The sequence below is a fragment of the Carassius carassius genome, chromosome 25 (genome assembly GCF_963082965.1).
Source record: "Carassius carassius chromosome 25, fCarCar2.1, whole genome shotgun sequence".
Lineage (NCBI taxonomy): Eukaryota > Metazoa > Chordata > Actinopteri > Cypriniformes > Cyprinidae > Carassius > Carassius carassius.
In genome coordinates this window covers 7,868,062-7,883,716 of record NC_081779.1, presented here as the reverse complement: position 1 = coordinate 7,883,716, position 15,655 = coordinate 7,868,062, and the positions used below count along the sequence as shown (strand labels likewise).

The following is a 15,655-nucleotide window of genomic DNA, read 5'->3' as shown; positions in this document are numbered from 1 at the left end:
ATACAATATATTTTTGGCTATTGCTAAAAAAATACCCCAGGGACTTAAGACTGGTTTTGTGGTCCAATGTCACATATAATAACCAATATAACATAAAAACTGAAAAAGAATAAATAAATAAATAAATTACATTCCCAAAAAGGTTTATACATATCATTTGAACTTCACATAATGGAATTAACCAAACTGTTGCGCATTTTAACTCATTGAAGTCTGTGTCTCCTTTTGTTTAAAGCCGAAATGTGGCTAACCTGAACCCTTGTTCGCTGACCACCTCTCCCAAATACTCAATGATGAATTGGCCGGCACGTAGGGACTGCTTGGTGCGGATCCCCCAGCCCTTCCCTTCAGCCCGGAAGCGTTCCAGAGAATGCACCCACTCATGCTTCTGGATACGCTGGTTATCACACTGATCGCCACACGGACATGTACTTGGAGAACACTCAGCGAAGATCATCCTGAGACAGACAGAGATTAGAAACCAATGGGTTCCACTTTATGAACTACAACTGCACTAATAAGTAAGCAGAAGAGAAGGTGTGAGCCTCTTACCTGTTTAGACAGTCGTCCTGACAACCCTTCTCGCGGTGTTCTTCAGGTGGCCTGCAGTTACAGGTAGTGGCTTCATAGCCAGAAAGAGGCTTCACATCCACATAGACATCTAAAAGGGAAAATATTAATATGATAGTCTTAAACATCTGCAAACATACGCAAACAAAACACAAAGTGTGCAAAAACGAGAGCAGGACAGTGATAAAGAAATCAACAACTGTCAAATCAGTATATTTATGGAAACACAAGTATGTTCTGCTCTACAGAGCGGTTGAGCTTATAGGTAGTGACAAAAACTAATGAAAATCTCCTTACTGGATCTGATTTTCTTGTAGAGAGGCACATCAGGTCTCTTGTAGAGCTGCAAAGAACAAAGATTAATAATTTAGTAGAAACATATATGTGTGTGTATGTATATATATATATATATATATATATATATGTGTGTGTTATATATATATATATATATATATATATATATATATATATATATATGTGTGTATGTATGTATGTATAGTCGTGGCCAAAAGTTTTGAGAATTACATAAATAATAGTTTTCAAAAAGTGCTTTTAGATCTTTGTTTCAGTTGTTTCTGTGATGTACTGAAATATAATTACAAGCACTTCATACGTTTCAAAGGCTTTTATCGACAATTACATGACATTTATGCAGAGAGTCAGTATTTGCAGTGTTGGCCCTTCTTTTTCAGGACCTCTGCAATTCGACTGGGCATGCTCTCAATCAACTTCTGGGCCAAATCCTGACTGATAGCAACCCATTCTTTCATAATCACTTCTTGGAGTTTGTCAGAATTAGTGGGTTTTTGTTTGTCCACCCGCCTCTTGAGGATTGACCACAAGTTCTCAATGGGATTAAGATCTGGGGAGTTTCCAGGCCATGGACCCAAAATTTCAACATTCTGGTCCCCGAGTCACTTAGTTATCACTTTTGCCTTATGGCACGGTGCTCCATCGTGCTGGAAAATGCATTGTTCTTCACCAAACTGTTGTTGGATTGTTGGAAGAAGTTGCTGTTGGAGGGTGTTTTGGTACCATTCTTTATTCATGGCTTGGGATTAAGTTAATTTTCATGGCAAAGAAGGACTTTGCAATTCATCTGATCACTCTTCATAACATTCTGGAGTTTATGCAAATTGCTATTATAAAAACTTAAGCAGCAACTTTTCCAATTTCCAATATTTATGTAATTCTCAAAACTTTTGGCCACGACTGTATGTGTTACGAGTAAGGTAATATATACACACACACATATATTGCTTACAACAAGGGAAAAAACATTTGCCAATGAGGAAAGAAACATGAACTTAATGAAAAAAATATATTCTCTGGAAACTTAATAATAAAATAATAAAGATTATAAACTGCATATCCTACCAGTAGATATGTGTTTTGTTTTAAGGATGTTTATTGGAAACCAAGACCACAATACTTATTAATAAAATGATTTTGTAGCAAAAAACATAAGATGACAAATGCAGTTGTCAACTCAGAGAAAGATGTGGTTTTAAGGAGCTACCTGATCATGTTTCCAAAGCCACAGGATGTCATAAGGCAGCTGGAAATCAATGCGTTTCTGTCTCAAGTATTTCCCTGGACAAACACAGAAGACAAATTGCAGTTCTTAATTCAATCTCTTTGTCCTTTCACTTGAGGCTGCACCATTCCAATATTGAATCAACTAATCACCTCATAACTCGTAAACCATAACTAATCAGCCTGATTGCCCATGGGGCCATACATAATGAACTAGTTAGGATTGACAATGAAAGCTGTATACTGGCAAGTCCACAAGCTTACTTGTTGAAATAATAGCTCTTTAAAACTGTTATGTCAAAAAATGATTCCTAAATCAAACTGCAATTAGATATGGTGCTAAATTAACTGATGCATGTCAAAATCCGCAGACTATTAGGTCACAACGGCAAGCTGAGCTTAAATGAAAAACTCACCAACATGAATGGGGGCAGGAAAAAGGCCATACTCAAGTTCACCTGGAGTGTATTCCAACTTCTCCTTCTTCAGCTGTAGCAGCTGACTGCGAGGACTGATGAGGAAATGGAAAGAGGTTACGTTTATTTTCCTGGTATATGAAAGTTAGATGATAAGACGGGCTTGATGAGTGCGTTCATCCTTACTCGTCAGTCTTGTACACATCAGAGTAAAGCCCCGCCCTTTGAAACTTCTTTTTGGGTGGTCTAGCAACTCTCTTCTCCCGCTGACTGGTCACAGATGGGTTTGGGGCTTGTTCCAGGGAAGTAGGGCCCGTGCGCTCAGGGTTGGACTGGCCATCAGGTTTTCCCTCCAGTGCACTGCAAAGAAAAGAAAAATTGTTCATTTATTATGATATTAAGAGTTGTGTGTCATTTAAGTCAAAATTAAATTGGGATTGGTAAGATCACTTTTATTTATTTTTTTGAAAGAAGTCACTTATTTATCGAGTCTGTAAAATAGCTTATTTGATCAAAAATACATGAAAAACACCAATACTGGCAAATAGGATTACAATTCAAAATAACTTTTCTATTTTAATATATTTCAAATGTACTTTACTCCTGTTCATTTTTAAAAGGGCTGAATTTTTTAGCAGCCATTACTACAGTCTTTAGTAATCACATGATCCTTTAGAAATAATTCTAATATGCTGATTTGATGCTCAAGTAACTTACAAATACTGAAAACGGTTGTACTAAACTATTTCCCCATCAGTTTTTTTTTAAACATTGCCAGCCACTGGCAGAGTATTTTTCTTCTATGAATATATGAACCTACTATATATCAAAATGAAGATCCAAGCCTCTGCTTTTAAACAAAAGAAAACATTTTATTTTACGGTCATTTGATAATTTTTTTAATCACCACAGGTTGGTTTTGTCAAAATACAACATTCTGAACAAAAAGCTGAGAAAAAAAAAAAAAAAACATTTTTATCAAAGGAGTGCATTTTGAAGCAGAATACATTCAGATGTCATTTCCATCAAAAAGAAATACAAATAAAAAAACCTTTTTAATAAAATTTAGGCACTGTAAGTTGCTTTTGAGTGGTACACAGAGTAACATTTTGCAGGATATAAGGGGATGGCACAACCTTTGCAGAAGAACGAGGTCTCCTTCTGTATGTACCCCTTAAGTACACAAACTCTGTATCCTCTGGTTGAGTGTTGCTTTTTGGGAGTGGGCAGGATTGGAACAAGTTCATGAACAGCAAAACTGACATTCCGCTGGTGTTGTGCGGTGCTCTTGGAGTGTTTTCAGTTGGAGGGTAGTTATTTTCTTCCCCACTACCAGCAAACTCTTGGCTGGGCCATGATTTTATAACACTCTGGGTGAACGAGGAGAGAGTTACACTTACCCTGTAGGTTTTTCACTTTGTAAATGACAAAAGGAAGGTTTTCATTTCTGAAACTTTAACAGGCTTCCATGCATGACTTCTAGCATGTTGTGAAGTACCATCCATAGCTTGAATACACTGATCTGCCTACAGGTAGGTCTGATCAACAATGTTCTGAATCAGTACATCAGAAATTAACAACTCAAAGTCTGCAGGTTGTTCTGACTCAAGAGCAGCAGCATCGCCATCGCCGACAGGCCCAGGATTCTCAGTGAAGGAATGTTTTTTTTGGCTGCCAGTTCATTTCATGCCACTCAGGTTCAGCATCTCCAGCTGGATGGCCCTTGTTTGGTCACCAACAGCACCATGTTGATTTACTTGCCGCATCCGACCTCTGCTTTGCTGTGTTCTACCTATAAATAATTATAGGAATAATTGTAATTATTTTCAATAAGCGGACACAGATACACACACATATACATATAAATACACATAACAGTGTGGTAAATGTGCACAAAGAGAAAACAATTTGGCCATTACACGTGTGTATTTATGCACACAGCCACACACAAATGTATGCACATTCATACAAAAATATTATAGTACATAATATATTTTTACTAATATCCAAAATTGCACGTTTTCATATGCATATATATATATATATATATATATATATATATATATATATATATATATATATATATATATGTGTGTGTGTGTGTGTGTGTGTGTGTGTGCGCATTTATCCATTAAAATGCTAGAGTGTATATATTTTTTTTTTGTATTATCCAACGGTGTGGTAAATGTGCACAAAGACAGAAAACATTCTCAGCCATTTTCTTATCTTACCTCTATCCGCTCTGACACCTGGGAACGGCAAATGAGACCTTGAGCTTGAATGCATCCACTCACTGTCCGAAGTGTCACAGTCTGAATTGTCACTGTCCACTCTTAAGACACACAGGTGGACTTTGTCTTCGTCCAGATTGACGCTTTCGAGATCTGACTAGAACTTTCTGTGACAACATGTGCATCTCCCTCATCGACTACTTTGTCCCGATAGATTCAGAATGATCAAATAATGAGTGATCGGTCTCTGAATCCATCAACACATCAGCGGTATACCTCTGTGGTTTTTCTATCTGATATTTTGACCTACATTCTTGTTACTCCTTCCAGTTTGTGCTGATCGCTGTCTACGCTGTCTTCTTTCTTTCATCCAAAAGTCCCAAACTCTTTCAGAACATGCGCAAGGGCCTTCCTTACCGTATACCATCTAAAACATATATGCCCGGAAAATCTGTTTGGCGGGGAAGGAGTTAATTTTTTGTTTAAACCATGATACTTTTTTAAATATTCTTTGATGAATAGAAAACTCATATGAACAGATTTTATTTGAAATCTTTTTGTGTACGTAAATGTCTTTCACTTTTGATCAATTTAATGCATCCTTGCTGAATAAACGTAGTCATTTCTTCCAAAAAATAAAAAATATCTTATTGAAAATTTTGAACAGTTGCATATTTTGTAACGCATACCTGCGAAAACAGTCCTCTTGTGTCAACCATCCCCTTCCTCCTCCTATTCTAGCTCTCGCCATCACATCCTCCTCTCTAGCAGCTGGTCGTTCTTCTTCTTCCTCCACCTCTTTTCCCTCCTCCGGTTCCTCTTCTTCCTCATCACCTCCTTCTGTCTCCCTTTCCCAGCGTTTTCTCTTCCGTCCCTTTCTGCGCTGACTCTGTATTACAGACTCAATGACGTCAACCACGGTGTCTCCCTCCCACAGAGCACTTCCTCTGTGCCTTTCAGGTAAAGGGTGGTTCTCCTGTTCCAATGTCTGTGGTGGGGGCGACGGGGGAGGCGAGGGCAGAGGGTGCTTGCGGGGACGGCCTGGACCTCGTTTTTTCACCACGTTGTTTCCTGTGCGTGCTTGCCTCTGGAGCTTCTTTGCACGGAGGATCTTGTTGACATGGTGCAGGTTATTTTTGGGAGGGGGCCGATGGGAGTGATGTGAAGGGGGGGAGTCACGGCAGCATGCAGGCTGGGAGGAGTATGTGGAGGGACTAGCCTGGCGGCTGGAGGGCCGGAGAGCTGCGGTGCTTCCAGACTGGTCAAGAGTGCAGTGAGAAAGGCAAGAGGCAGAGTGTGAGAGGGACAGAGGAGGGTGGTGGTGATGGTGGTGCCGATGATGGGGACCCTCAGAAACCTCAGGAACAATGGACTGGCTAACTCGGTTCTGCGTGCCGGACACATTTCCTATAATATTAAAACAAAAGGTGGGTTGAGTGGCAAAAAAAAAAAAAACAATTCACAAAAAATTTAAAAAATAAAAATAACAATTAACAGAAGTCACCCCATCTCCCAATGTTCCCCACGTTTCAAGAAATAAAGCAGTCAAAATTACCAAAATGCAAAAACTTTTAGTCAACAGAGACAATTAATATGAAAACAATGGCTTAAATAAAATAAAATAAAATCCAGTGTATTCCAAAGGACTGTTTGCAGCAAGTATTAATGACTGGCCATTTTGGGCACTGTGCAGCAACCCTCTACATTGCGAGTAAATCACTCGTGTATGCGACTAAATTTTACTCTATGCGACTAAATGATGTCTATCGTTAGCCATTGGCTAATAAATTCTTAGATTTTCCTCACCAGTGTGTGTGTTCAAGGATATTATAAGATTAGCACATTTTCACTCGCTGAACACTGACTGAGCGCTTCAGAGTTTCGCTCTCCATCAAGCGATCTGTACTTTTCAGTTCAACTCATTAGACGCACAGAGCACCTGTATTTGATGAACTGTAAACTCATAAAGCCATTGTTAACTGAGAAGCTGCGCAAATCCACGTTCATTTTCAGCGTTTATCTGCACATCTTGTCAGTTAACAACGGCTCTGTGTAGTAACAGCTGCTCTATGTGAAATCACGCACCTGATGGAATTTACCGCGGATTAGAGAACCGGCTTTACTGATGAGATGCGCATTAATGATCGGCCGATCGAGATCGGAGCACCCCTAGTAAACTCTGTGTGAAGGCGCACTACTCGCCTTCGCTTTGTTGATAGCGCCGTTTCTCACACATGCAAAGAGAGAGAGCGAGAGTCTTACCACGCTGAATCCACAAGCTACATGTAAACTATATTCTTTGTTGTATTTTCCTGTCAAAATAATGGAGTTCATTTAGAATTATTCAGCTTTTTAAAAGAAGCAGAAGATAAGCCGGTTTCTCCGGTAGTGGGCGGAGCTAATGCACAAATGGCAATTTCATTGGCTGGCTCTGATCTATTACCATACCTGTTTTGATTTCAGCAAATCAGTTCAACCGAACGCAGACAACGTGATTAATATTCATGAACCCAGCAGCTCATCAATCCATAGTGCATTGCATATTATTAGTATGGTAGTAGAATTAGTTGTAGTATTATCTTTTAAAATAATTAATATGATCTATTACATTTTTCTTTTTTTACGGAAACCCTGAATGACCAACAATATCTTAAGCATCACCACCAGTCTTAAGTTCAGTTAAAATGACAAATATGCATTCATACATGGTTATCAAGTTTTGGTTCTAATCACTAAAGTTCTATCATTAAATAGTGCTTAATACCATAATATAATGCTTGACTGACTGATTAAGAAGCTAAGATTTAAGAAGCTGTGCCATTTTACAAAGATAAGCTGATTGTTATCATATATATGTGTGTGTGTGTGTAAAATAGTATATCAGTCTGACGAGTAAACTGAAAAATTTTTCTAGCCAATGGCGATTATATTGCCAAGGTGTGCGTAGAGGGTTGAGCAGTATTTAATACGAATAACAGCAGGAATAGGTTAAATTCTATAATAACACTGACTAGGCTAAATTCTCAAATTCAAGGTTAGATCATCTTTTTATAAAACATAACAATGGGTAAATAACAAAGGGGAATTGTGGAGATAAATTGGATTATAGATGGTGTAGAAATTGATACTCATCTCCTAAAAGCCAAATTCTAATGCATTTGAAAATAACTCGCAGATAGTCTCACAGATTCAGCTAAAAACAAGCTACATGTATTCATGTGTGCAAGGCCTCATTAACGGTGTTCCCTCTTTCCTCCATTATCCCTTTAATTAACTTACCCTCAGTCTAACTCACTTTTCAACAAAGTCTAGTCTATTATGTTATATTAATCTTCTCTTTCCATCAGTCAAACCCATTCTTCCACATCTTTCTATTTCATTGTTATTTTCTCCCCACTATTATGTTAGGCTTTAATACTTATGGTTAACGCTTTGCTCAAATCACATATTAATGACTGCCTAAGCAAGCACCGCTACATATGTTCACCAATTCATCAACTAACTCTTCCTTCCATTCACACCTATATTCCCGTCCTTAGTCTCATTCTTTTTTTTTTTTATCAGTCCCATTTTTCTCCAGTACGTATTCCTCCTCTTTTACTCTCATCAATTTCTTGTTCTCATTGCTACAGTGAATTAATGGCGCAGTCAATGACTGTTGGGTGACTTCATTTCTTGAGCTCTAATCCTGGATTACATACTACACTTTCCATCTTACTAGGGACCCTCTATGCATGAGCACATGTAAACAAACACACGGTCCATCCATCTCACCATGAGAGGCCACTGAGAGCCTGCACTATTATAAAAAACTCAGTTTACCTGGTTCAGCACTGTAACAATTGAGCAGGTGTTTATGTGTCAGTGTGATCCTGTTTGTGACTATTTGTGACCCTGGACCAAAAAAGGGTCAATTTTTCTAAATTGAGATTTATACATCATATGAAAGCTGAATAAATAAGCTTTGTATTGATGTATGGTTTGTTAGGCTTTAAATTGGCTTTAAAGTTGTGCAAATGAAGTTCTTAGCAATGCATATTACTAATCAAAAATTAAGTTTAATATATTTACAGTGGGAAATTTTTAAAATACCTTCATGGAACAAGATCTTTACTTAATATCCTAATGATTTTTGGCATAAAAGAAAAATAAATCATTTTGACCCATACAATGTATTTTTTGCTATTGCTACAAAAATATACCCCAGGGACTTATAACTGGTTTCAGGGTCCAGGGTAGGGCTGTACAATTAATCGAAATCGCAATTTGAGACATTGCATTTTGCTAAACCACAAAGCTTGCGATGTGGATGCGATATTATTGTTCCAGAGCAAATGCATGACTACCAGCCTTAACCAACCAATAGAGTGAGCGCACCTTTGTTCTCCACAATCAGCACTGCTCTAGCCAACTGCATAAACACCCAACATAAAAAAAAAATGAAAAACAGTGGGAGAGAGAGTGTGTATGATTATGGCGTCTACAGGGTCAGATCGATAGTTAGGCAAATTAATACTAAAGAAAAACGTATGTTATATGAGATTACTTCGGCTTCGAAATGACAGACACCAAACAAAAAAGGTAACTTAAATTTGCAAGAGCTGTCTCACAACACAGATCAAGAGCTCCCTTATCGGTTCTGCTTTCAGTAGGCCTACTGGAGAATAAAATATACATTCTTATGTTTTTATTAGAACATGAACATCACCTTGCACATTTTATCTGCCCAACATATTCTAATTTGAAATAAGTTTTTTTAATGCATGTTCGCTATTCCCAATTCAGTAGACCACACACACAGCCTGCATCTCTGACACCTATCTACACCAGACGCGACTGGCTAACGTTACACTGGATGCGACAAAGTGACCGTTGAAAATCAATTGAAATTTGTGTCAATAAATCATACTGTAAATAGAATGCAGCAGCAGTTCAAGAATTTATCGTGCTGCACCGCATCCAGTTTAGACAGTATCAATGATTATAATGAGTTTTACAGTATTTTGTCACGCTGCTCGTGTCCGGTGTAGACACGGTGTGAGTGCTTCTCATACTCTTTTCTCTTTGCCGTGTCTCACGGAGGAGCTGTTTACACTTGACGTACTCGGTTGTACTCACGGCCTGTCACACTGTCTCTGCACCACAAATCTCCACGAGCACATCTGGCAATATGCCAGATACTGACACGTGCGCACAACCTGTGTCAACTCGCGCCTAGCTCCAAGTTTAAAACAAGTGTAAATTCAGTCTAACTGCTTTGATCATTTCACTTGGATGAAATTAAACATTCAGCACATTTTCCACTTGTTCTTAAAATCCCAAATACTTAAAAAAAAAAAAAAAAAAATCAGCCTATGTAACTAATGTAACACTTTTCATAATTCACTAAAGTAATACAGTTATTTATTTACACAAAATAAACTTATTAGTATTAGTACCATTTTAATATTCCCCACTGGAAAAAAATAAATAGATAAAAAAAAGAAAAAGAAAATTAGAACCCCTCCATAAACATAATAGAAAATGTAATGGATTTAAGGGGTTATAAGGGGAATTATATTGGCTTTAATGTAAACTATAATGCGTCTACTGGTATTTGATGGATTCTATTGGTGGGATGTAATCTGGCAGAGGGGAAACAATAGAACAACAGTAATTATTATTGAAATAATGCCCAATGGTTTAATGGAATGGTTTCTATTATTTATGTATTTTATTTTTATCTGCAAGATACTGATATACCCATACTGTGCTGCACACTATTGACAATATTAAGCTGAAGCTTGACTTTGCAAAATTAAATAAAAATAAATCACAATTTGATATTTTTCCCCAAATCACACAGCCCTAGTCCAGGGTCACATTTAGTCTATAACAGACCATGCAAAATGTTTTTGATGTGATGGCCTGACCCTTATAGACAGAACACTAACAGAAAGTACTGAAATCGAATCAGCTTCAGCCGTTTGACGACAACATGTAAAAAATAAATAAATAAATAAAAAATTAAAAATACAAGGACATTTCTGAACAGAGCATGTTTGCAATGTAAGCCATAATCATAGCACAAAAGTATTGAAAGTCCAATAAGCTTCACAATATCAGCATTTGTTTGTAAGATTTCTCACTTACCCATCTCTCTTCTCTCTGCAGATTTGGAACGATCTCTTCTCACCGTCTGATTCAATCTTGAAAGACTGGTGCTCTCAGATGATCCACCTTTTTTACTACGACTCCGTTTGAGGGAGGTTTGAGATAGTGCAGATGTGAACAAGTTGGTGTGGTGGCTGGTCTCTGCCTCCTCAAGGGGGGAAGCAGGATCTTCTTCATCACTCTCCGAGCACTCCACTGTATTTTGCACATGTCCTTCAGAGAATGCACCAGAGCCAGAAAGGGACTGGTTTCTAGAGAGTTTGGAGTAATCAGTATCAGAACTTCCCATCCTGAACCAGGAGTCAATAGGATGATGTCCCCGGCTCATGCTGTTCAAAGACAGTCTTGAAGGCCCAAGACAAGACATAGAAGCTTCTTTTCGCTTGTACCGTTCTGCAGAAGATGAGGAGGAAGAGGAAGGGGAGTTGGCAGAAGCTGCCTGTTTGTTAGCACTGGAGTCAGCAGAGCCATCTCGCCCGAACCGGCAACGCTGCAGGGACTCTACACTCCCTCTTTCCCCTCTTCCAACACCCAACCCCTCACCTCCTCCACTTCTGCCTCCAATGCTACCTACAACTCCACCAACATCATCACCCTCCTCTTCTCCACAGCGATCACGGTGCTTGTGCCTATGCTTGTGTTTGTGGTGCCAGCCAAATGACAGCTCGGACGACATTGCAGGATAGAGTACTGATGAACGACCACCACCTAGATACTCTTGTCTAAGCAGCTTATGTTTCTTCTTGTGAAATTTGGAAGGGTTAAGAAGCAAGTGGGAGGGGTGATGATGATGGACATAAGAAGGAGGAGGGGGTGGAGGAAAAGAAGGGGAATGAACATGGTGGGATGGGCCAGAGTGAGGAGCCTGGTGATGGGGGTGGGAGTACAGGGCACTTGCTGGGGTATAACCACGATAGTAGCCAAGTCCCAATGGAGTTGAAGAGTATGGAACACCATAAGAAGGGTGATAGAAACCTCCACTGGAGATGGGAAAGCCTAACCCAGGTACAAAAGGTACTTCTGATATCGATTCTCGAAGCTTAGGTGGTCGCCCTCTTTTCTTTTTAAGATCTGGCTTATGGACATAATGAAGTGAATCACATGGGTAGGCTGGGTGGGGTGAATAATATCCACTAAAATTGATCCTGAAGATGGTGGGCAAGAGATCTCTATGTAGATAATGATGGGGTGGTGGATTGGTTCCACCTCCAAGGCTGCTGCTGGCTCTGGCACTTCCCAAGGCAGACCCGCGGCCTGGGCCTGCTGCTCCAGCACCCAGACCCAAACTGCTACCCAAACGAAGTGTTGGTGTGCGATGACCAATTCGTACATCACTGAGCTGCACACAGATCTCATCCAAATCAGCCAAGAAGTCCGGGTCTTGTCGACGTGACCGCAGTTGCAAGTACTTCTTCTTGCGTTTTCGCTTTTGCCTTTTTAGTTTGTCATAGCTGGGGCAGCCATGTCCACGGCGTTTGCACTTATGCTTGTGCTTCTCTTTATGTCCAACCAAAGCAGGAGATGGGGCAGCTGGGTGCGGTCTTCTTGTATCAGGTGATGCCCTCGCTCCAAGTGGGGAGGGTGTAGGTGAGGGACGTTCCAAGAGAACTGTAGATGAGTGCCTCCTTCTACCTCTCGAAGAAAGACCCATTCCAGCTCCCATGGCTGGACCTATGACACCAGGCATTAAGAGTCCACTTGCCATACCCTGCGAGACCCCTACACCAGCTAAGCCACTTGCACTGCCAGCCTTTTCCCCACGGTCTGAGGTGCTGTTGTTGTCTGTCCCAATTCCACTGTCACTGGGTACTGTCTCTTCGCTGTGTGATTCACTTACTGGGGAAGGTGTGGCCTCCTTCAGCTCACTAAGAGGAGCAGGAGACGTGGGCAATAGTGGCCTTGGAGGAGAAAATTTTCGATAATGGTAGTGCTGCCGGTAGTGGTGGTGGTGATTGTGGTAACCCCGGCAAGATGATTTCTTTTGAGATTGGTTTGCGGTGGATGATGAGGAGCTTGCTACAGTGCGAGCAGAGGGGGCTGAAAAAGTAGGTGGAGGAAAGGAAAATGAGTGGTGGCCCTGATGGGAATGGCTGCAGTGTGGGTGTGATGAGAAATGCACTGAGCCAGGTTCAACAAAGCTAGCATCACTGATGGGACTCTGTCCTCCACTTGACTGTGAGAGTGAAGGCGAAGGGAACACCTCAGATGGAGGCAAGTGGTGTTGCTGGTTTTGTAAGGCCTGTGACTGGTGATGATGGTGTGGGGATGAAGTGTTTGGTGACAAGAAAGATTCAGGAGGGGGTGTGGGGGCACCTGGCGAGAGATTAGCTGATGTTTTTGGCTTACGACCCCTCCTTTTACCCATATATATTGTCCCCTTTTTGCTAACGTTGATCTGGGGTCCTAATCTGCCCCCAAATGTAGCAGCAATTGATGATAGAGACCGTGGTTTGGTAGCAGCCGCAGCCCCCGGCACTCTGCTGCTTCTTGAGCTTTCCTGCTCAGTCCCTGGTTTCGGCCCAAGAAGTATTTGGCTGAGGAGCCTTTTCCGTTTTACTGTCTTCATCTTATTAATTTTGCCTATAATTGTCTTCATAATGAGCTGCCCATTGCCCTTATTACGAAAAGGTTTTTCACCTACTAAAGCATCCCCCGACTCAGGAGCAAGTGTTGGGGGCTGGGATTCTTGTGGAAGGGTTGGCGGCGAGCGCTTGGGACGTCCACGCTTTCTTTGCATGAGTTTAGGTGGATTAAAGTCCACTTCAGGGTGCAAAACAGGGGGATCCTGCTCTTCTTTAGATTTGAGCAGACTGGAGAAGACTTTTGAGGGTGCCAGTTTGTTTGGGGTGAGGCCACGTGCTGGTGCATCTAACCGAGGCATTTTGGACTTGGGCCGTCCCCTCTTCTTGGGTGAAGAATCAAAATATTCTGAAGCAACAGGGGACATCCGATTACCAGAAGGAGACTGTTCCACAGGTTGCCAAGTAGGGGATGACGTGGAAAGTCCTGATGGCATTGGTTTCTGATGGTTAGAAGCAGGCTCATGTGAAAACTTGTGGGTGCGACTCACTGTCTTTGTCCAGCGAGGCCGTCGTCCTCTCCGCTTCTTAAAAGGTTTTGAATCCTGCTCAGCTGGTGATGCAGGAGATAGAGTGCCAGTGTCATCACATAGTTGTGGTGGGCTCCTGTTGGCACCAGAAGGGTATGAAGGTGAAATAGTGCATTTGGTGGACTCAGTAGGACTTGGTACCCTATTAACACGACTTTCCTGATTGGGACTATGTTTGACTGGACTTGAGCTCTTACCCCTCTCACTTCGAGGAGCTGACAAAGAACACCTTTCTTTAGCATCTTGCTTCCCTGGCAAAGCTGGAGTAGAGCCCTTACTTAAATCTCTGGGACTGTCTGTGTCTTTGTCTCGGTCACGCTCTTTGTCTTTCTCAGTAAACTCCTCGATTCGGGAGGGGCTTGCTCTAGGCCGTGAGGCTAGTGAGACTGGCAAACACATGTGGCAGCCTGTACTTTCTATTCTTTCTAAGGAGGAGGATGAAGAAGAGGAAGATGGTGATGGTGGTGATGAAAGAGAAGTCATGGAGGAAGAATGAGATGGGCAAAGCCCAAGACGAGATTGCGATTTCATACCATTGGTTGTACTGTTGTCAGTGCTATCATTTGTGGATGTCGTCAAGCGACTACTGTTTTGAGACAGTGCAGTACTAGTGGTGGTGGTGGTTGTGCTGCTGTTGCAACTGGTGACCCCTTTTGAAAGTCCATCTGATTCCTCTTTTTTAGAGGTGCCAGAAAATTTATCCAGAATACTGTCTTTATTTTTGGACCCATATGGGCGACCTGGGGGCCGTGAAACTGGTGGTGCTGGGGCAAGGTGCACCGCCCTGGAATAGGTGTTCCTATTGGCCATAGCCCGTTCAGGGCGCTGCAGATTAGAAATTAAGGGAGGCGAGCTACTGTGTGCTGGAGCTGGTGACACCTTTCGGGCTTTTGGCTTAGGGCACTTTGATGGCGGACATGTAGCTATGAGCTGAGCAAGCTTCTCAGTAACTGTAGGAGTACCCCAGACAGAAATTCCCCTGTCTTGTTCCTTCTGCCCCTCAGTAAAATTGCATTGAGGAGTTTTTAAGATCCCATCTGCTTTGGGGTCCTGTTGCAATGTGGTAGCTGGGGGCATTGTCAGTGGTGATGGGGTAGGAGCAGAGTTGGTTTGTGGAAGGTGGTTTTTCTTTCCGGAGGAGGGTGATTTGCTTTCAGTCATTGGGCGATGAAGATTAAGGGGTCTCTCTGAAGAAGCAACAGATTTTACATCAGCCTTTCCCTCTGACTTACAGGCAAGTTTTGGAGGAGCCTGTATGCATATAAAGAAGATGAAAATAATTGTACATATTTTTAATTCAGTGTACTATAAAAAAATCATGGAACACAAAGAAATGATGCATTATTAACTGAGCTGTTTTTTTTACCTAGTTATTACCAAAATAATCAAATTTTATATTTGGCAGTATGTGTATGCCACTACAATTCCTCTTTATTGATTAAATTTTGGATCATAATTTTTTTTAATTCCCTCCAAATCAATAAAACAGCATAAGGACTTTAGAGAGAGATGGGAGGAGAAAGGAAATATGTGTGTGAAATAGAGGAGGGGAGAGTAAAGTCACATTTGGCCAAGTATGGTGACCCATACTTGGAATTAGTGCTCTGCATTTATCCCATCCAAAGTGCACTAGGGCTGGG

The 15,655-nt window shown here is 41.0% G+C and overlaps 1 protein-coding gene across 3 annotated transcripts in view; it reads right to left on the bottom strand.

Moving 5' to 3' along the window:
* Positions 1-15,655, bottom strand: part of LOC132104054 (histone-lysine N-methyltransferase ASH1L-like) — a 41,254-nt gene that overhangs the window by 14,240 nt on the left and 11,359 nt on the right. For all 3 annotated transcript variants that reach the window (XM_059509242.1, XM_059509244.1, XM_059509243.1), the window contains 8 exons: positions 10,886-15,266; positions 5,443-6,160; positions 2,709-2,882; positions 2,523-2,617; positions 2,090-2,163; positions 868-913; positions 553-661; positions 252-458 (listed from right to left, as the gene is read on the bottom strand). In XM_059509242.1, the coding sequence (XP_059365225.1) occupies positions 252-458; positions 553-661; positions 868-913; positions 2,090-2,163; positions 2,523-2,617; positions 2,709-2,882; positions 5,443-6,160; positions 10,886-15,266 (5,804 nt within the window). The remainder of the gene's footprint in view (positions 1-251; positions 459-552; positions 662-867; positions 914-2,089; positions 2,164-2,522; positions 2,618-2,708; positions 2,883-5,442; positions 6,161-10,885; positions 15,267-15,655) is intronic.